This window comes from Rhinatrema bivittatum, chromosome 2 (assembly GCF_901001135.1).
Source record: "Rhinatrema bivittatum chromosome 2, aRhiBiv1.1, whole genome shotgun sequence".
Taxonomy (NCBI): domain Eukaryota; kingdom Metazoa; phylum Chordata; class Amphibia; order Gymnophiona; family Rhinatrematidae; genus Rhinatrema; species Rhinatrema bivittatum.
Window position 1 is genome coordinate 106,192,563 of NC_042616.1, and position 23,008 is coordinate 106,215,570.

The 23,008-nt window shown below is 42.2% G+C and overlaps 1 protein-coding gene across 5 annotated transcripts in view; it reads right to left on the reverse strand.

The window, feature by feature from the left end:
• The window catches only part of DIP2C (disco interacting protein 2 homolog C), an 851,589-nt gene that overhangs the window by 69,395 nt on the left and 759,186 nt on the right, over positions 1-23,008 (reverse strand). For 4 of the 5 annotated variants that reach the window (XM_029588529.1, XM_029588527.1, XM_029588528.1 and 1 more), the window contains exons 29-31: positions 16,718-16,848; positions 14,880-15,048; positions 1,145-1,315 (exon numbers count right to left, since the gene is read on the reverse strand). In XM_029588529.1, coding sequence (XP_029444389.1) covers positions 1,145-1,315; positions 14,880-15,048; positions 16,718-16,848 — 471 coding nt within the window. Of the gene's footprint in view, positions 1-1,144; positions 1,316-14,879; positions 15,049-16,717; positions 16,849-23,008 lie in introns of those variants that run through there. The other variant, XM_029588531.1, reaches the window with a different exon arrangement.

Genomic DNA, 23,008 nt, shown 5'->3' on the forward strand with positions numbered 1-23,008 from the left:
AGAAAGATAGAGACCAAAGAGGGAAGACTTGGATAGAGCAAGGCATCTCACAGGCAGTCAAGTTTGTACAGCTGACAGATTGGACTATATCCTCAACCTGAGCAGTGTAAACAGGAACAAGTGACCAGCCAACTAGGTTTTTATCTGACGTCATCTACTGTGTGCATAAATGTTTGCTCCTTGGGGCATGGTGTTGAATTTTATTATTCTAATTAAAATAGCACATATTTTAAATATATTTGGATGGGTCAGACCAGCATAGATATATATATGTTACTGAGAAAAACAGCATGACAATTATTTTCAAATAAATACTCTCCAAATGTTATTTCACACCAGCTCAGCTAAAAAAAACTCAGAAGCAATCTTACATATCGGTGTTCAATACACAAATACTAGAACCTTCATGCTCCATGTAGAGTGATTCTGGAGGACTATGCCTCCTTACAGTACATGAGACATGCACAATCCAGGTCTGGTTTTCAGGATATCCACAAAGAATAGTCTATATGTTTTTTTATACATTCGGTCTAAGAAAAGCATGGCTACCCTGCTTGCAGCCCTTGAGAATTAGAATTGAGCTCTCTTACCTTATGTTTTGAAATACTCCCCTATTATACAAAAGAGGCAACTATATTATGCCACTAAACAGAGATCTGTAGTATTTAGCTGTGATACTCAAACTACAATAAGTTGTACAAGAAAACTGGCACTTCATAGCTACAACAAAAGTATTTTCAGAACTGTTACCACCACCTTTCTCACTTTAAAAAAAAATAAAATAAAAGGATCTTAAGTATCCCACATACATACTCGGTCATCTAAGAAATCCAAACTAACATGCTAAGGGACCAATGTCCCCACTGCCTAATTTCCCACTTTAAACAATGCTATCCCCTTTCTGAATGTGGGACAGAATAAATGCTAACAATGCAGTGTGAAGGATTTATGAATAATGTTCACTGACAGTGAATGAAAAAGGACAACAAAAATATCACATGCATGTTGCTCAATTAAAAAAATGCAACGCAATGGGCAAGCCAAGTAAAACAGGACGGCACCTATCAAATGTTTATCGCCTGTTTCTTCTCATTGTCATGGAACAAGCATCTTTTGTCATGCTCCGGGCTAAAAAAAGTCATACCTGCAAACAAATGGCCAGGTTAACTCGACAGCCAAACGACGTGCTAACAGCCCGTGGATGAAGACCCAGGTCCTTAAACAATTTGGAAAAGGACTGTGTGAGAGAAATTCGAGGTCGTTCTTCTGCCACTACCACACAGGTCCGCACACGAGAAAGGTCAAGTCCCCTTGCCTAAAAAAATACAATAATAATTTATAAAAACAAAACAAACCTCCTAAAGTAAATCAACTTTAATGCAGTATTTCTAAGCATCAGAGGTTAGTACTGGTACAATCTTAAAACACTACAAGCAGTAGGGAACAAACTGAAATAACTCAGATACTGATTCCAATATATTCTTGAAATCCGTGTATGCCACTGATCATTTTATAACCGACATTAGACAGAGGTTTCCTGAATACATATTGTGTTAAAAGGAGCTATGGCTGCTATTTGTGCAGGTCTGAAACTCTCAAAAGTTAACTGGAAGGGCCAGAAATAAAGATAATTGAAATACGCTGGAGATGAATCCCATCTATACTCTCCAACCCTGGTTGCACCTCTATAGAGGGTTATTCATTCCCATAGCTTTTACTCCTGCTCAGAGCAGCGATATGTCTAGTTGGCTTCCCTGCTCTGAGCAGGGCTTTGTCTAGTTGCCCACGTAGCTCTGATCCTTACTTATGGGAAGAAAAATGTCATTTTAATTTTGGTTTCCTCCTATGGAAGATCATGGGAGCTAACTTATGCCACCTTCCTCTCTTTTAGTCTATCGAAGACCTTTGGAATGGAATCAGAAAAATGTCTTGATAGTAACAAAGCCCTATCTTGACACTTTTTAAAAGGCAGTATCAAAATGGGCACAGCATGTAAGCCAGCATTAGTCTGGGAATACCATCTAAAGGAAGGGAGTGGTTCTTGGCATAGGTGAAAGACATCCTGTGAAATTTCTCATAATTTACAGCCTCTGTACATGTATAAAGAGGGTGGTGCTTTCCTTTTTGCTTCATTTAAGATGGTTATGCATTTGAGCTTCAACTATTTGAGCCTCCACCAGAATATTTCATTCCAGGGCAGATTTACAGGAGATGACAGAGTACCTGAGTATGGTCAGAATAACCAGAGCTCTCAACTCCAAGCTCTGTGAGAAGGTGTGCAGATGTCATTCCTCCTATAAAGGCTACTCTTGTCTGTAGAGATGAAAGTTATGCCTGCGCTGCAATATCTGGCTAACGGTTCCTTCCACAGTGAGTCAGAAAACACCACTAGTATCAGTCATTCCTTTGTCTCCAGATGTGTTAGCTCTTTTCTGGAAACTATGGTTGTCTACATGCCTGACTATATCCAGCATCCCTGTACTAAGCAGAAGAAGATGTTAGTCCACATCTCTATTTTCATCGTGACTGTTGATTGCACTCATGTAGATTGGGTTCCTCCCAGGGCCGGTGCAAACATTTTTGCTGCCCTGTGTGAACAATTACTGTCTGTCCCAGGCCCACTATAAAAAAAAGTCCAGCTCCCTCCAGTGATACAAACTTTAAAAACTGACACCTCCCCCAACCCCTGGCTCTTCACCACTTCTCCGGGAACCCATGGCGAACCTTATAGCCTTGCACAACGCACCCCCTCCCCCACTCCCCCACCCAGTAAAGTGCATTTGTAATAATATTTTATTTGAAAAATATCAATATACAGTATCCTGAGGTAAACTATCACCTACATTATATTTACATGCACCGCTGTGATGCCAACCAGAAATCCCTGCAAACACACAATTGGAACCCATAAGGTATTAGGCCTATTGTAATGTGTGTTATGTGTGTGCTTGACCCTTTGAAAGCCCTAAAACACTAATACACTTCCTATTAGGAAAATACCTTACCTCAGTCACATATGCAGAACATAAACAGACCCTTACCAAATATAGAATAGAACAACCAGAAAGCAGAAATACAAACATGCAGACAAAACCTGAATGGGAAAAAGAAGCCAGACACTCTATGCAGTGCAACAATGAAAAACCAGAACCATCACCATTCCTCAAATATCAAATAATAAAATCAAGAAATAAAATAAATACATAACCATAATAGCAAAACCGTACTAATAATAATTCAAAAACATCCTATGAATAAAAGATCGAATAATTAAAAACTCATACACAAGTTTTTTAAAATGTCCCAAACACCAATAAAATATTTAAAAACAGCAGACATATCAAACAACATCCGAAAAATAAAACTAAAAAGGATTTTAAAAATTCACGCTCTCCATACCGGGGAACTTTTGTTTTCCAGTCACCCTAAGATTGTTGTGGACTAGTGGGAGTAGGATACACAAACTTTCTCCACTCTTTCTTATATAAAGTATATACAAACAAGCTCATACATACCTAAGCTCCCTCTCACACACACACAAACATATGCTCACAACACACACGTTTCCTCTCAAGACACACCCCCAGGCATCTCCGGCTCTTCTTTTGTTGGGATCTGCCAGCAGTGACAGGCTCTCCTTTTCATTTCAGCTGCTGGCAGGTTGGGATCCACCTGCAGCCCCATTCTCTCTCTCACACACACATACACACAACCCAGGCAACTCCCATTCTCTCTCTCTCTCTCACACACACACACTCAACCCAGACAAGCTCCTATTCATAACCACACATCCCAGGCAAGTTTCCATTCACACACACACACTAAAATAGCAAGTTCTCATTCCCATCCACCAATTCCCAGGCAGGCTCCCATTCAAAGACACATACACCCATCCTAAGCAAGCTCCCATTCACACACACACACACACACACACACACACACACATGCAACCAAGGCAGGCTCCCATTCATACATCTACCCATCCAAGGCAGGCTCCCATTCACACACCCACTCATCCCAGGCAGTCACCTATTCACACACACACACACACATCCTTCACAGGCAGCCTCCTATTCACACACACAGACATGAATCCCAGGCAGTCAGAGTCCACAGGTCATTCCTCTTCTGCTGCTGCTGCTGCTGCTGCTGCCGCCAGACTGTACCTTCTTCTTTGGGGAAAGCAGCCTTCTGCGGCTCCTTCTGTGTGCTGGCCCATAGGTATTCAACACTCGCAGTGCTAGCACTTCCTGTATCTCATCTTTCGATGCAGGACATGATAATACAGAAAGTGTTGAATACCACGGGGCCAGCACATAAGAAGCTGCAGGACGAGCTTTGTCTTCTGCTCTGGTCTCCTACTTCTTCCACCACTGGTGGGATGGAGTCTGGTGGGAGCCACATGGACCTCCTGCTTCTTCTACCAATTTGATGAGGTCCACCGGTGGCCGCATGAGCTTCCTGCTTCTGCTGTCAATGGTGGGATTGGGTCCACCAGCAGCCACATGGGCCTAACATAAGAACATGCCATACTGGGTCAGACCAATGGTCCATCAAGCCCAGCATCCTGTTTCCAACAGTGGCCAATCCAGGCCATAAGACCCTGGCAAGTTCTATCCCATGTTACTGCTGTTAGTAATAGCAGTGGCTATTTTCAAAGCCAACTTAATTAATAACGGGTAATAGACTTCTCCTCCCTGTTCCTGATGCCCTCCCCTCCCCCCCCCCCCCCCCCGAGTGTGCCACCCTGTGCAATTGCACAGTTTGTGCTCCTGGTGGCACCAGGCCTGATTCCTCCAAGAAGCAAGGAAGTTATCTACTGGAACCATTAGCATTTTCACAGTCTGAACATCTAGTTCTATTGTGACCATACCTTACTAGTAATTGATGTTTGCTGGTTCCTGCCATGATGCTCATAAATTAAAGTACATCCCCTCTTAGTATCCAAGAGATGGAGCTCTACTGGGGAAATGCTAGAATGATTCTAGCCTTCAATGGTGTTTAATGATGTTTAGCATTCCATTATATTCCACTTTCCTTTTGTCCTTGTAGGTGATAACCATCCTTGCATTCCTTCTGTCTCTGAAGACCAGTATAACTGTGCCCATTGCTTCAACAGGTTCCTGAGAACATCTTTTGGCTGTTGAAAAGCCAGTTTCACTCAGTTGACCACACCAGAGGTTTCCTAGCCTTTGCAGTGGCGAAAATCAGGACGGTATTTACGATGTGCTGCATGTTGCATAACATGTATCCATCACTATCTTCCGTTGTTAAAAGAGGTAGCTATGGAAGCAGAAGAGATGGATACAGAGGAGAAACAAGAGAGGATGGAGAAGGGGTCACTGCAGGTGCAGCATCCCAGAGGGCTCACATAGAGTCCCAATACTTCCGTTACGAGATACTAAGGGCAAATGTGTTACTTGTCCTGCTGTGATAGTGCTTTGTTTCTTTCTCAAGAGCATGCCATATAGAGGAAGATGGCTCAGCTGTTCACCCTACTCCTAATGCTATCTTGCCTTGATTTAAGCACATCTAAGCTGTCAGGCCGTCCTAGCATTGGAAAAGTGGAGTAGTACGTCCTTATATTCCCAGAACAGTATCTTTAATCTTCTGAATAGGGCATACTACTCCTTTATGGCCAAGACAACTCACCAACAAATACAGTGATGGGGTTGATTGTGAAGACTGCAGCATGCGATGCTTTGTATCTCCCTCAGCCGCTGATTGCAATATTTGCCCTGTAACAAGCATCTATTAACATGTATGAATGCGTTATCTTTATACCGCTTCATACCAGGGCACGGGGTGGTTCACATAATAAAACATAGATAATCTGAGATAACATAAAACATACTTAATCATACAATACTCAACACAATCAGATATTGATATGAAAATAAGGTACCATGATAATGTAAATCAATTAAAAGCCAACTCAGATGAGGATTTGCACACTGAATCCTATGGAGTGGGAATAAATAAATATTTCAGAGAGTAAGCAAATGAGATAATGTGGTGATTGAAGCATGGAGAGGCATTATTGTCTTCTTGCCCATAGTCCATATTATCACTATGACCTGTGAATGTTCAGTGTAGTTTCCTTGATACTTTCTCTAGAACTGTGGCTCTCAACTCAGTCTCTGGGATACTCCCAGCCAGTGGGTTTCAGGATGTCCACAATGAATATGCATGAGATAGATTTACATACAATGGAGGTAGTGCATGCAAATCTATCTCATGCATATTCTTAGTGGATATCCTGAAAACCAGACTGGCTGAATATGTCTTGAGGTCTAGGTTGAGAACCCCTTCTATAGAGGACTGATGTCAGCCAAGCAACTCTCCATCCGAAAAGGGATAGTAAGGTTCACATATGGGAAAATGAAACAGCTGATCCATTCCATGGCTCAGAGAAGGGCAGACCTGAAATGCTCCATTATAAATTCATTATGCCCAAGTCACTACTATTGAGCCATTTGCACAGGTTCTCCTCAGCTTGGAAGAATGGTTTAAAATTTGGCAGCTGTCCTGAACAGCTGTTTGCCACAATCTCCTTTTTGGCCTCAAACTGGATGATGTATGGCCTTGGAATTACAAAGATGACCAGTCCTCAACCCAGTCCTTGGGACACACTTAGCCAGTCAGGCTTTCAGTATATCCATAATGAATTTTAATGAGCTAGATCTGCATGTGCTACCTCCACTGTGTGTAAATCTACCTAATGCCTATGCACAAAGCAGGGAACTTGGATGTCAAGGAGAATATAAAAAGACCTTGTATTCACAAGCTATTTCATTTGTGTGTTCCCGGCTAAAGTGGCACTCATGCTTAATAAGTCAGGAATTTCTATTAGAAAAAATGTACTAGGTTAAAATGCATCCATGAATGAAATGCTCACATCATATTTACTGGTTAGGTTTTGCAGCTATAAACCTGCTAGTCAGTTGAGATCATCGCAGGAAACACTATTTGAGTTTCATCTTTGTCAGATGCTAGATTAATGGGAAGTAGGGAATGAGCTTTTTCTGTTATTGCTCCCCACTGGTGGAGAGGAGATTCAATATTGTCAAATTTAATGGATTTCAGAAAAAGACTAAACACTTGGCTCTTTAAAAACGTTTTGGGGTATGATTAAAACCTTACTAGGCCTTGTGTTTATTCTTATTAGATTTAGATTGAAGTTGTGAGCAACTGATGTGTTTTTTGTTTGCATGTGAATCTATGTTAAATATATTGGGGCCAATTTTCAAAGCCATTTAGACGGATAACTCACAAGTTATCCATTTCCATGGCTTGGTTTGAATATTTCTCTTGCTTATCCGGCTGTTAGCTGGATTAAGAATCAGCCGAATAAGAAAGGAGCGTTTCGGGGGCATTCCAGGGTGGGGTAGAGTTAGGTGAAGAAATTATCCCTATATTAGGAGTTACTCGAATAGGTTTTTGGTCCAACTCTAGACATGCACAAGAGCAGGTTTTACATTATCCGGGAAGATGTTCCCAGATAACTTTAGTCTTAACAGGCTATATTCAAAAAGAATACAACTGATTAAGAGTAGCAGTAAAACTTAAAAAAAATAAAATAAAGATAGCAGGCCTACTCCCCTAATGCCCCCCACCGAGATCCAATGCTCGGTGGGGGGCATTAGGGGATCCCATCCCCGCGACAGTGAAGAGGAGAACCCATGCTTGGCACGCCATCACGGCACACGTGGGGAAGCGGTCCTACAACCATATGGCCGACCGATCTTCCTGTTTGCGGGGGGAGGGGGGGGGAGCGGAAGCGCCGCGCACAGTTTCCACTTCCTCCCCCCAAAGCAGGAAGATCAGCTGGCCTCTCCTGCTATCTTCGGGCCGTATGGCCGACCGATCTTCCTGTTTGGGGGGGGGGGGGGGGAGGAGAGCGGAAGCGCCGCGCACAGTTTCCGCTCCCCCCCCCCCCAGCAGGAAGATCAGTTGGCCGTTTGGCTTGAAGATAGCAGGAGGCCAGTGGCAGCAGGAGAGGCCAGCTGATCTTCCTGCTCTGGGGGGAGGAAGCGGAAACTGTGCGCGGCGCTTCCGCTCTCCTCCCCGCCCCCCCCCAAACAGGAAGATCGGTCGGCCATACGGCCCGAAGATAGCAGGAGGCTAGTGGCAGCAGGAGAGGCCAGCTGATCTTCCTGCTCTGGGGGGAGGAAGCGGAAACTGTGCACAGGCTTGAATGTGTATGTGAGGAAGAGAATGGGAGCCTTGTTGTGTGTGTGTGGGTGAAAATCGGACCCTGGGTGTGTATGGGAGTGAGAATGGAGTCTTGAATGTGTGTGGGTGAGGATGGAAGCTTGAATATGTGGGTGAGGTTGGAAGCTTGAATGTGTGTATATATGGGTGAGGATGGAAGCTTGAATGTGTGTATATATGGGTGAGAATGGGAGCCTGGGTTTGTGTGTGTGGGTGAGAATGGAAGCTTGAATATGTGGGTGAGAATGGAAGCTTGAATATGTGAGTGAGGATGGAAGCTTGAATGTGTATATATATGGGTGAGAATGGGAGCCTGGGTTTGTGTGTGTGGGTGAGAATGGGACCTTAAATGTGTGTATGTGTGGGTGAGAATGGGAGAATGGGTTTGTGTGTGTGTGGATGAGAATGGGTGCCTGGATGTGCGTCTGTGTGTGCATAAGAATATAAGCCTGGGGAGGGGTGAGAAAGTGAGAGCTTGTATGTGTGTCTGCAGAGAATGTGAGCTTGGGGGGGAGAGCATATGAGAGTGAGAGCCTGAGTGTGTGAGGGAGTCTGTGAGAGAAAGCATTTATGTATATATGTGTGTGTGTGTGTGTGTGTGGAAGGGAAGAAGACAGTAGTAGAAAAGACAATGAAGAGGAATTAGGAAATGAGCGACAAGGGAAAAAATGGGAAAGAGAGACCAGGACCAACTGATTAGAAAAATACAAAGATCAGACAACAAAGGTAAAAAAAATAAAAATAAATAAATAAATAAAATATATATATATATATATATATATATATATATATAGAGAGAGAGAGAGAGAGAGATGTTAGCAATTTAAATATGTCATCTTTGGGAATGTGCATTCTTATATTTTGCTCTTTCTTAAGTATTCCACTGTTCAGACATTTTAGTTTCTCAGGCTTTCTATTTTGGCTTTATCTACATGTTTCTGTTTCTAATTTATAGTCTCTTATTTCTATATTAGGTAAGGGTCAGTCTCAGTTTTGCCTGTTTGTGACAGAAATGAGTATTTCTAGCATATAGTTTCTCTGTAGTAGTAGTCCAGCCTGTTCTGTTATTCCCGTAGGTGATGTATTAATGATCTAGGGGCCTGGTGTAGTATTTGCATTGCTGCTTTTTCATAAGGTTGCTGTTTGAATCCTGAGAGTCAGTGCTGTGATTGTTTGGCAAGGTTCCAGATGCCTCTTTCTTTGCAAGAGTTTGTTACTTCACAAAATAGCAGTGGAGGGTTATTTTTTGCTGAGATTACACCAGAATTTGAATTTTTTTTTTCATGTTACTTGTAATGTGAATTGCCCTAGCTCTGCGCTGCACCTGTTCTGATGATTAATTATATTTTATTGTATTTATGAAGATTTCTGGGTTTCTGCAAAGATGGTTCATGAAAGAATACATTAATTTTTGTTTTATTATATGATTGGATTTGATTGTTTTCTATACTTGAAATAATTGAAGTAAATTATTTTAAAGTTTCATACATGACACATAATGGCTGTTGCAAACTACTTAGAAAGCCATTCTAGGGTGCAGTATATGGCATTATTTATCAGTAAGAAAACAACTAGTAGACCTGCATGCCTTGTGCCCACCTATGTTAACCTTGTGCCAATTACTCAATAGCGTCAACCCTACCCACTATATATATGCTGATGACATGCAGATACTAATCTCCATCTCGGACCCCATCTCCACTACACTAAGCTTTTGGAACAATTTCCTGCACTCCATCAACCTCCTTCTCTCGAGTCTCAACCTGGTCCTCAATACATCCAAAACAGAACTCCTTGTCATCTCACCAAGCGACAATATCCCCATCGCCAACAACGCAACCATACCACTAGCAAGCCAGGTGAGAGACCTTGGGGCCACCTTGGACTCCAGATTGAACTTCAAAAAGTTCATTAATACCACAACTAAAGAATGTTTGTTTAAGCTACAGGTCCTAAAACAGCTAAGACCACTCCTACACTTCCATGATTTCCGTTCAGTTCTCCAAGCCATGCTATTTTCAAAAATTGACTACTGCAACGCACTACTACTCGGTCTCCCTGCTTCTTCTACTAAACCTCTACAGATGCTGCAAAACACAGCGGCCAGGATTCTTACAAACTCACGTCGTAAGGACCACATCACACCTGTCTTAAAAATCCTACACTGGCTACCCATCCACTATAGAATACTCTTCAAGACTCTTACTATCATTCACAAATCGGTCTACCAGCAATCCTCACTCCAACTCTCCATCCCTCTCGAACTTCATGCTTCCACAAGGCCGATCAGATCCGCATACAAAGGTTCTCTCCAGGCTCCCTCAAACAAATCCTCCGTCCACAACTCCATTCATAAACGAGCACTTTCGACAGCGGGCCCGCTCCATTGGCATTCTCTTCCCCCAGATATACGTCAGGAACAATGCCATCTATCCTTCAGAAAGAAACTGAAAACCTGGCTGTTCACCCAAGCCTACCGTTGAACGAGCCCCTGTCAATCAATATTGCCTCTCTCACCTTCCTACCCATTCCTTATTTCCTCCCTCCCCCCCTGTCCTGCCACCACCCCCCTGTTTACCTCCCCTGTTCCTCCTTCCTCAAAAAGGCTATGTTAATAACTGCCTACGATAAATCTCCAGCCGAATTCAGCAATTTTATGTTAACCTGATATGTCTCGCTACTCAATTGTTTTTCGCTGACTATTTTCAGTACTCTCCAGTTGTTTTAGTTTGAAATCTTTCCTTTCTTCCAAAGCCCATGTTTATGCTCCCTGTTTAATGTAACTTTATCTTCTATATAGTTGTTAATTGGTTTCCTCCCAGTTCCATTGTAAACCGGTACGATAAGACCTAGTCTTGAGCATCGGTATATTAAAAGAACTTAAATAAATAAATAAATTACCACCAAAACCCAGTGGAACAATCGTAAAATAACATGGGTATGCCAGAATCCTTGCCAGGGCAGGATGAAATCATAGAGAAAAAAAAATGTGTAGAGGACCTATGCTAGCCAAGTAAAAGGAGACAGGACAAAAAATAGCACGCTAGTCAGTTGACTTGTAGAGGAAAAATCGTCGACGTATAGAACCAGGACAGAAGGGAAAAACAATGCAGTCAGATTTGGGGAAGGCTTGGATCACCTCACCAGTTGTAACTGAAGGACTAGCAAAATGTAGCTAGAGAACACTTCCAAGAAAGACAAGCCACAGGCTGCAGGCCTCTCACTGGGCCCAAAAAACCCCAAATAATTAAGACAAGGAGTCCCTCAAAACCATCATGATGTATTAGAGACAGAATTGCAATTCTTAACTTCTGACAGGAGCTTCTCCACCTCTTTCACAGATGAGCAAAAAATTGCCTTGTCATCAACGGTCACCTTTAATTTGACTGGATAAAGCATTGCATAGAGAAAACCTAGATTTCTGAACTTTCTTTTAATGGCTCCAAAAGCCTGTCGTTGTTTTTGAAGTGCCAGTGAGAGATCAGCAAACATAATTATTTTTGACCCAGCATGAGTCAGAGATTTTGCCTCCTCGCAGCTGACAAAATGTGTTTATCTTGAAAATTGTGAAGGCGCACAATCAGAGCCCTCGATATTCCACCTCGTGTTGGCAATGGCGCAGTAATACGATGCGCCCGCTCAATCTTAATGCACCATCTTTGCAAGGGATATTAAGAAGCTAAGAGAGCCAGCGAGCCACAAATGTAACTGCATCTCGGCTCTCTGCTCGTTCTGGGAGACCCACGATATGGATGTTATTACGCCGCGATCAGTTCTCAAAATCATCCAATTTACCGACCACAGCTGCATGCTGGCGCTCCAGTTTATCCAGTTTAGTACTCACAGATGTGAGCGTATCTTCCAGATCAGAAATTTGGGTTTCAGCCTCTTCGAGTCTGCCTGAATACTCCCGCATCGATTCCAACAACTGGGCAATTTTGTCCTCCACAATGCTGAGCCAAGCATCAAGGGACGATGTTATTTTCACAGCGAAAGCCTCTAGTAAGTTAGCAGCTTTATCCGGGCCACTGGCGGCACTTAATGCCTCATCCAGTTAATCCTCCATCATGGACGCCACGGAATCACCCTCCCAATCTGGCGATTTACCTCTCGCTGATTTCTGAGGTTTCGACCGCCTCTCTGCCCAGAGTGCAGGTAGGGAACTTTGAGAAGCATCTTTACACAGCGCCATAGCAGAGTTCAAATCAGAAATGAAGGATCTGAGCAACCAAAAGTGAGTAGGCCTGGCAGGAGCTCAGCAACACACGTCTGTGCACTTCAACGCATAACTGGAAGTCTCTCGTTAGCTGGATATGTATATTCGACTAACTTAAGTAGCTGCTCAGCAGCTGAACACATATTCACAGTTAAAAACATACATACAGCTTCTATCAAATATTTACAGGGATAAATGATGGCCCTTAATATATGCAAGCATCACTTATAAAGAGATAATGATATTTTAATTAGAGCAATATACGCTTGAAATGAATAGTAACATATATCCATGAATAATGGAAGCTGATAAATTAAACCTCTGAGAAACACAACAGAAAACAAATAGATACTTTTTTTTAAATGTACACACTTTTTTTCGTATCATATTGTCAACTGCAGACAAGGCAGCGGTATAAAATTTAGTATAAGCATAACATGGAATTTCTCTCCTTGAAACATGGTTTTGAATATTGAGGCTTGTGAAAGATGCCAACCAGCACTGGAAGCGAAGTCCTGGGGTTTACCCAGAGAAGACACATAGTATTGCCAAAAGGTAGTGCGGCTTCCTTGGCTTCACTGCCAGCATGGCACAGGCCTGCCCTGTAGGAGCACAGCTACTGTTAGAGGCTAATACTGCTTTCTATTCTCTTTCAATCATAAGACTTCACTGCTGACCCTAACAACCAACATGTGGAGCGAGGTTTCTAATGACGCTGACATTTGACCACAAAATCAGTTAACAGTGTTATTCGCTGGCGATGACTTTCAGTCACTATACCCAAATCACCTTAGAGATGAAAGACTCTGTATACCGTGCCAGCCTACTGTGTTCTCCACACTGTATTACTTCAATGTGCCTCTATATCCCCATGATGAACCAAACTAGTTACAACAGAATGGCATAATATACAAGACTATTATTATTATTAATAATAATACTTATTTCACACATTCAATACAATTGTTCTCTGTGCACTACAAATTAAATACATAATCACACACAATATTACATAACAAAATGTGTAACATCAATAAGCAAACATTAAAAAAAAGATGCTCACATGGCTTAACATTTATTTCAAATGCTTGTTAAGAAAGCAAAAGCTTTTACTTTGTTTCTAAAAGACAAATTATCAATCTCATCTCACAGCTCGTATGGAAAATAATTCCAAAAAACAGAAATTGTAGGAAATATTTCTTTACAGTGAGGGTGGTGGATGCATGGAGCGTTCTCCCAGCGGAGGAGACGGAGACAAAAGCAATATCTGAATTCAAGAAAGCATGGGATAATGCAGGGGATCTTTGAGGGAGTGATGGGAATTGTAAGGGCTACATACATTGGACAGATGGACAGACTAGATGGACCATATCGTCTTTTTCTGCTGTCATGTTTCTGTCTGTTTCTAAGTTCATTATGATTTTGTTTAATTTGTGAACTGCTCAATTTGCAACAAAGACTGTGTGTCCTCATTACCCATGGCCTTTGCACCAGTATCCAAGTGAAAGCGCGGGCATGTTTTCAATTTACACTTCCTTTTTCCTGCGGGTACTTTTGGCACAGAACATAACGCATATAGAGTTGGAAAAGCAATGTACGTGTGTTATGTTCTTCCTGCTGACCTGAACACACCCCTGGGAACGCCTCCTCCTAACATGGCTAAAAGTACATGTGCTGTTAAACCCCCCATACACATGTTTAGCTGGGTTGAGGATGGGCAATTTTCAGACAGACCTTTTTCACGAGGAAATTGGCACTTACCTGGGAAACAGCTTTTGTTGGATGTGTTTGTGTGTTTGTTGGAACGTGTGTATGCGAAATAAAAAGAAACCGATGGGATATACAAAAAGTGTTAATAAATCTAACTAATCATGCAGGCATACAAACATTATATATATATATATATATATAAAATACAAATGCTGAAAAAACAAACCCACACTAGACGTAGGGGTGATCTATCATTGTGTGTGGTTTTTATCGCCGTGGAAAAACGAGAGAGCCCGAATGGCAAGGTTTGCTGGTTTTAACACAAATTATGTGGAATGGATGCAAAACAATATTATTGTGTGATCACACATTTGATAGCAAGATCTTAAAGTATTAATACACACAGTTAAATGAAAGAGGAGATGAAGCCCTTGCACAAAAATACCATTAATATGGGCATAGCACAGATGCACAGAATTCAAGCACTTTGGACTCTAAATCACTTTTATTGTGTCAGTACTGCGAGATAAGGAAACCTCTTGTTTTGTTTAAGGAAGCAAATGTATGATTGAACCAGCTCCAAAAGAAGGAATAAGGTTCCAGGGAGCAGTCGACAGTATAAGTTAATTGATTGCTATAGCTGTCGTTTTACTGAAAGTTGCCTCTTCTTCCCCTTAGATTTGACGTATTTTATCACTGCAACCTCACACACACAGCACAAATAAATTAATGGCATTACCTTGAGTGATTCTGTCTGTAAGCCAAGTCCCTTGGTACAAAGTTCCATGACTGAATAGGAACAAAATGTGTCTCGGACTTTGTACTGACTCACAGCAAGAAGCCACAGGGCAGGATTGGTTTCCAACTCTGAGGGAGGAATCAAAACAGACTGGTGTCCTGAATACACGCTGCAAAGACATGAGATGTGTCAGCATGAGCTGGAAGCCTTTCCCGAGTCAGATGAGAACAGATGTGCTCAATCACAAAACGTTTTCTTAGCATGCACCATCCTGCTTAACCTCCCAGACTACCCAGGAGCGCCGCTTCAAAGGCTTAGTGTAGGGATGCATCTTTCTAACAAACCTTCGTTATAAGAGACAGATGACATCCTGCTCCCACCTTTCCCCTTAAAGGAATTCTTGTGTTTGCTTTAGCAGCCCCATGACTCCTAGTCACTTAGAAACGACCATGATCAGTTTCTTTCCAGAAAAATACAGCAATAAATAAATAAATGCCCCCCCCCCAACTAATCACTTAGGACATAAAGGCTTTTTGTGTTAGCAAGAATAACCAAACATGCACCCAACCTCTGCTTTGTCAGATGCTTCTGCATTCTGAGTTTCATGCATTTTGGAAATCATTAACCACTCATGTTTGCTAAGCCAGCATCAATGCCACCTGCTGTAGGATGGTCTTGCATTTACTGTATCCCACCAGCAAGAAGACTGTTTAGTCAGCTGTTGTTCCATCTTGTGCAGACTTAATTTTCTAATTGTATCCATAGTGTGTTGTGATATTCAGAGATCTCAGCCCTCAGCATTTACACCGAACTTTCCCCATATCCATGGGAGAAGGTCAGGGGTGTGCAAAAATTCAACCACCTTCTCCTCTAAGCTGACTCCTACTGCTAACAGCCAGCCCAGTCCCTACAATAAATATAAACACCACACACCCACTATTTGCGGTCTGCTTAGCTAATTTCAAGTCCATGAGAAGAGAGGGTCTTATGGAGTCTGATAACAATGGCTTTAGAGAGGGGTCACTGCACTGTGTCATGTTATAAGGGCTGTGAGAACTGTTCTGCTTTCAACAATGGGAGATCTCAACATCCTTTCACCTGATCTCTGCTTTCCATTCTATAATCTAGGCATCTCCTTCAATTCTAACACCTCAAAAAAAAAAAAAAGAGCTCAGCTGCTACAATGTGCAGTCATTGCTTCTGTGGTGGGGAGAGGTGGGTTTCATTTCTAAGTTTACTTTTCTTGAAGTAACTTTTACACACACACACACAAAAAATTGGGCCCCTAAATAATAGGTAAGAAAGGGCAAGGGAAAAACTACTCTACTCTTTTTTAAAGCAATCCCCAGGAGGGAGCTACATGACTACCATCTGCTGGAGACGGAGAATACTGCAGGCTGATGCCGGTGCAGGGGTGTATATATATATACCATGTCATCAACTTTGCTCCATTTCCATCTGCTGGTAGAGGTGCATAACCCACTGGTGCGGATTAATCTGTCTGAATGCCAAGAAATCTTCCATTTTATTCAACAGAAGCAAATTTAATAATGGGATGTGGCACTATGACTCTGTGAAAGGCCAGATACTGAGGGGCCAGCTCTGACTACAAGCTCCACAAGCAGGAATCTCAGCTGGCTTTACTTAACATTCCGACAAAGTGATTCTTCATAAACCACAAAGACATTATTAGCTGTGCTGAAACATAACTTAAACTGAAAATTATGCAAATCAACTATGTATTTTGATCTGTGTAATTAATCTAATTTAGGGTTTGCTTTGCTAGGTGCAGAAAAGAACATTAACTGCATATGTTCCATCCCGGTGAGGAAACTTACCTACAGAGGCACCAGAGCACAAACCCCAGACCGCAGTAAGGATCCAAACAAATAGCAACTTCCCTGGATGGGTAAAGCTCACACTGCAGCTTAATAGAACGACAGAAGGCACTGGTGGCTGCGTGAGACATCTGTAAAGAAATAATAAAAAAAAAAAGAGTAACTAACGGCTGGTTTGCACCCCCCCGCCACTCACTTCCAATATGATAATAAGGTAAAGGAAATTGTTTTCTGTAGAAACGCAAGCTCAGCAGAAAGAGACAATGCAGTTTAGCAACAGGCCCAATAAAATACTGCCCTGATGGGCTCATTGGTAATTAGAGAGATCAGAAGGCGCCCAGGCACAGGTCTCGTGTTTAGCAGGCAGATACAATCATCAGCACAATTTTTAGCACAGAGCACGGTTTCTAATGAGGGCCAGTAACACTGGACTGTGAGTTGGGATGTGATCAGTCTCCATCTACATAACTCTCATGTGCTACCCTCCTACTTCAGGCCTGACACATAACTGAAGAGTGAGACAGACAGGGGAAAAAGATGGATCACTGCACAGTTGTTTTACTGTTCGGAATTGTTTTATTTTCTTCAGACTTTGCTAAATGGGATGATGCAGATAAGTCTTCAAGGAACAATGCCGACGGCCATAGCTGATGAAAGGAAAGATTTTATTACCGTGCAGCAGAATTGGCTAGCGTACAGGGTTTCATTTTTGCCCTGCTTTAAGCCACCTAATAAGGCATCCAAGGGAAACAGTATAGTTGGGCTTCTTGTCTTTCCACCCAACTACATGACTAAGAGAGAATGTGAGGAGACAGACTCTTTAAGATGGCTCGAGGGTACTAAATCCATGTGATAGATGAAGATATGCCACTGTATGGAAAAGCTGCATAAACTTCAATTGATTTTAGAAAAGTTATTCAAATGCATCTAAGTTCTTCTAGCTCTCATTTAAATCTTACAGTCTAGTAAAATAACATTTTGATGGCAATGCTTGGCGTACTGAGTTTCATGTATTAAGAAAAACCTGGAAGACAAAACGTTGGGGGCTGCAACTCATTTATGAAGACGTGGAAGAGCGGCCTATCTCAAAATCCCACTTCTCACAACGATACCACGGGCAAATCACTTCATTCTCCATTGCTTCAGGTACAAACTTGGGGCCATATTTATTAAAGCTTTTCTCCCATAGACACAAAATGGGAGAAAACTACCCCCCTTAGATTGTAAGCCCTCCGGGGCAGGGAATTACCTTCTGTACTTGAATGTAACTCACCTTGAGCTCAGCCTTGGAAAGACGAGAAATTAAAATCTAAAATTCAAATCTGTGTGTGTGAGTCAAACACAGACTTGTTAGGGTGCTTTGAAAAGGTTTTTCAATGAAGATGTTGTCACTGCACTGTGAAAATGACACTGACCAGACTTGTACAAACTAATATAAAGTTGCTGAACAGGACAGAACATGCTGAAGTGTAGAATGTAAGCCAAAGGTATGTTGAGTTCAGCCTTAAGTTTCGTTCCTGCCTTCTGGGCTGAATTTACAAGAAATCACATGACTTACAAGAATTCCAGCTCATTAATATATATGAGATAAAATTATACTACCATCCTAGTAAGAGGATGTTGTATTAATGTCAACCAATTAGGAAAATGTTATGAAAACAAACTAGCTCAATGGTGTGTAAATTGGAGTTAATCTATTGTGTAAACAATGCTCTGAGAAACTGCTTCTGAATTGCCTTGCTGGCAATCTCAAACTCTCCTGAAATATTCGAATACTTTATCTAAAATAAAAAATTCTTTCTTGAGCTGCTGGTGTGAAGTGTTTATTTTGGTTAGACCACAATAGACTGATTTGAAGCAGCTATGCACCTGCAATACTGATTCAAAAGAGTAGATGGGACAAATGTGATGTATCACGCAAAACGTAAAAAAAATTACATAACGGTTTGGTGGGATTACAAGCGGACAGCCAAAAAAAAAAAAAAAAAGTATACAGTCCCCTTGATTTTAGTAATGTCACTGCTGGGCCTCTTAAACCAATACAAAACAGGAAGAATTCCAAATACAATTGCTCGTTTTCACATGTGTTTGTCAGTGGATTGTGCACAATCTCTGCAGCTATTTCAAGGTCTTCACTGTGCCACTCTGTCCCAGAGAGAAGGTCATTTGTGTTGTGAAGCAGGGAGGGCCAGGCTTATCCCTAACTTCCCCGCTTGAAGGATTTTAAAACCTGGAGAAAGTGGTGGTAGCATACAAGCAAAGAAAAACTTTTTGGAAAAACGTATTTCTCAAGTCACTGATCTCACATGTATAGAGAGTGTAAATTTACAATGCTCTTTCTTAAAATCTTCTTGCCCCAGAAGGGTTCCTAGCAACAATTAATTTTTCGGATGTATATTTGGTGCTTATTGATGCTGTCAGGTCAATGTTTTTACTGCATCCTAATGAGTTTCTCTTGATTTGGCTCTCTTCTGTTTAGGTTTTGGGGAGGGTAATTTTATAATTGTGCACGCAGGGATAAACTCTGCATTTAACTTGTTCACTGAAAATGTTGGCTAATGTGCAATCATTTGCTTTGACAATGCTTGGGTAGTTGGCTCGGAATGCAGCTACATTAATTTGCACAGATTTTCATCTTCCCTTATGTGCATACTTTTTAAAATCAATAGATATGCATGTAAATTACAACTTCATCACCCCAGGAATGCCCCTCTCCAGTCCATACCAAAGTACTAGCGTAACCAGTTATTTGTACGTGTGTACTTGTATGTGCACTGAGCCCCAGGCTATTTTGTAACAGCCGTGCAAGTGCGTAAAACATGGGTTTTAGCATTAAATGGCTTTGCGAATTAGCCCCTTAAATGTTTCATCCTCATCTGTATCCTTGGGGTTTTGGGCTAATGATATTTGGAATTGTTTCATATAATTGCAGTTTGCTAAGTTGCAAACATTGCAATTGCTCTCCCTCATTTGGGGTGCCAATGGTAATTGAGTGAGTACCACATTCAAATAAATAACCTAGTGGTTAGTGGAGTAGGCTGAGAATCAAGGAAGCCAGGATTCAACTCCCAATGCTGTTCCTTATGACCTTGGGCAAGTCATTTCACCCTCCACTGCCTCAGGTGCAAACGTAAAGGTGAATTCTAAAAAACCGATGTGCGCATTAATTAGGGGACGCGTGTCTATGTCAGGCTCTCGCACGCCGAGCGGATTTTAGAAGTTGCCCGGATATGTGCGTAAATGCTGCAGTGTGCACATCTCGGAAGTTTAAAAAAAGGGGCGGGGTCTGGGCGGGGCATTTCAGGGTGTGAACCTGAGATGTGCGAGTAAATAATTATGCGCTCATACGTTCACTGATGCCCACCGCCGCATAACTTTACTTCTGCTATGGATGCCATGTAAGTTCTAAAATTAAGATAAATAGGCAGATTGGCAGAAATCTAAGGGTTGGGATAACTGGAGGAAGTGAAGGCTATTAAACCGGCGTGTGTGTGTGTGTGTTTGGAAGACCTCTCTCTTAACTGGGTAAATTGGGGATGAACCGGCAAAACTGAAAATGGCATCAGTGTGCACCCCATTTAAAATTCCCCAATTTACATGGTAGAATGAGAATTGTATTTATTTATTTATTTAGATGTTTTATATACCATCATTCCACGTGAGGTTCATGAGATCATAACGGTTTACATAAAAACATTCATAGATAAAAATAACATACAAGGTATAACATACAAATTACTACTTACCAGATAATTTCCTTTTCTTTACGACAGTCAGATGAATCCAGAACAAGTGGGTTATGCACCTCTACCAGCAGATGGAGACGGAGCAAACTGACATCACAGTACACATACCCCTGCAATAACATCAGCCTGCCAGTATTGTCTTCAAAAGCAACTGTGGACAGTCTAGCAAAACTCTTGATTAAAACAAGTAACCATTTCAGCCAACACTGAGCTTAGACAAGAATGTATAAACATAAGTCTAGGGACTGGATTAACGTAGTTACACAAAAGAACCATAATGCAATCATTCAGCAGCCACAGAAGGGAAGTTAGATTCATCTGACTGTCGTAAAGAAAAGGAAATTATCAGGTAAGTACTAGTTTCTCATTTCTTAGCGTCCAGTTAGATGAATCCAGAACAAGTGGGATGTACCCAAGTTACTTCTGAATAGGGCGGGAGGCTGCCCACGGCCCAGTCAAAACCGCTCATGCAAAGGCTGCATTCTCCCGGGCCTGCACATCTAAACAATATTACCTGGAAAAGTTGAGTAAGGAGGACCATGTCACAGCTCAGCAAATGTCGACAGGGGATAACAATCTGCTCATGACACTACTTGAGCCCTAATGGAATGAGCCCTAAACTGACTAGGTAACAGCTACCCTGCATCCACGTATGCAGCTGCGACTACTTCGCGAGCTATCGAAGCCCGCGAGACCAGCTCTCACTGTCTAGTACTGCCGTGAAGAATAAACAGGCGATCCCGACTTCTGGAAAGGCTCAGAAACCTCCAGATACTTGACAATGTGTCTCTTGTCATCCAAGGATCGCAACAGACGATACCCCTCTGCATCTCTCTCTCTGTCCAGAGATGGCAGGGAGATGGACTGATTCAAGTGAAACTCAGTGACCACCTTCGGTAAAAAGGAAGCTGTACCGCTCCTGGAGTCACCTGAAGGAAAGGCTTACGGCAAGACCAGGCTTGGAGTTCAGAAACCCTAAGCGCAAAGCAAACTGCCACAAGGAACACCGTTTTCAAGGTCAGTAACCTTAAGGGCAGGGTATGCAGTAGTCTAAATATAGGGCCTGCCAATAAATCCAATACCAAATTAAGACTCCAAAGGTGCACCAGAAACCGCAAGGGAGGACGAAGATGGTTCACTCCTGTCAGAAAATGGGCCACATCAGGATGAGCCGACAAGAATCCACCATTTACCTGACCCCTGAAACAAGCAAGAGCCAATACTTGCACCTGCAAGGAACTGAGAGCCAAGCCTTTACTCAAGCCATCCTGCAAAAATTCCAAAATGAGCGGAATCTTGACTAAGGAAGGAAGAGTACCTCGATCCTTACACCAGGCCTCAAACACTCTCCAAACCCACACATAGACCAAGGAAGTAGAGAACATTCTAGCTCTCAGGCCGCCGCAGAGTATCCCCACTTTAGCAAGCAAGCCCTTTCAAGGGTAACACCATAAGACAAAATCATGAAAGACAGGTCCCTGCCACAACAGGGTCCTGTGCGCCAGAGGTCAAACAGGTGAATCCACCAGGAGCCTCTGCAGATCTGCATACCATGGTCTCCAGGGCCAGTCTGGAGCTACCAAGAGCACTATCCCTCTGTTGCGCTCGATCCTCCGAACCAATCTGCCCAGCATGGGCCATGGAGAAAAGGCATATAGTAACTTGTCTTCCAGCCACTCCTGAACTAGGGCATTGATCTCCAATGACTTCAGATCTCTCCTGTGGCTGAAGAATTACGGAACTTTCACATTGCGCAAAGTTGCCAGGAGGTCTAGAAACGAAGACCCCAGCAGTCCAGAATCAGCTGAAATGCCTCATCTGACAATGCCCACTTTCCTGGATCCAGATTCTCCCTGCTGAGAAAGTCTGCCCTTACGTTGTCTGTGAGGCTGAGATCATCTGGAGACGAGCTTCTACCCATTCTAGAAGCTAATCTATTTCAAATGACACTTGTTGGATCTTGGTAACTCCCTGCCGATTGATATAAGCCACAGTTATTTATTTAATTTTTTAAAATAAATTTTAATTTTTTTTAAATACTTTTTTTTGATATACCGATACTCAAGACTAGCATCTTATCGTACCGGTTTACATTGAACTCGGGGTAACCAATTAACTAGGAAGATAAAGTTACAATGAACAGGGGGTTTACAGTGTGGGAGAGAAGAGAGCATAGGCATATGATTAACATAATTGATTAAAAACGTAACTAAGAATAGTATAACAAAGATTAACATAGGATCTTAGACAATGGCTTAGTCTTTAGGTCAATAGAACAGCAGGCACCACTGATGGAGGAAGGTGAAAAAGGAATGGATAGCTGTGCTGTTAGTAGGGTGTCCATTAAGGGAAGGCTTGTGTGAACAGCCACGTTTTTAGTTTCTTCCAGTTGTTGTGTTGTCAGACATTATTCGGACCTATCGACTTTGCAGCCTGTTACCTAACTGTAAACATGCCAACCAGAACTTCCTGGCTTCCAGCCGATTGATGTTCCAGACAGACTCTTCTGCATTCTAGCATCCTTGTGCTGTCAGCTCCTGACAAT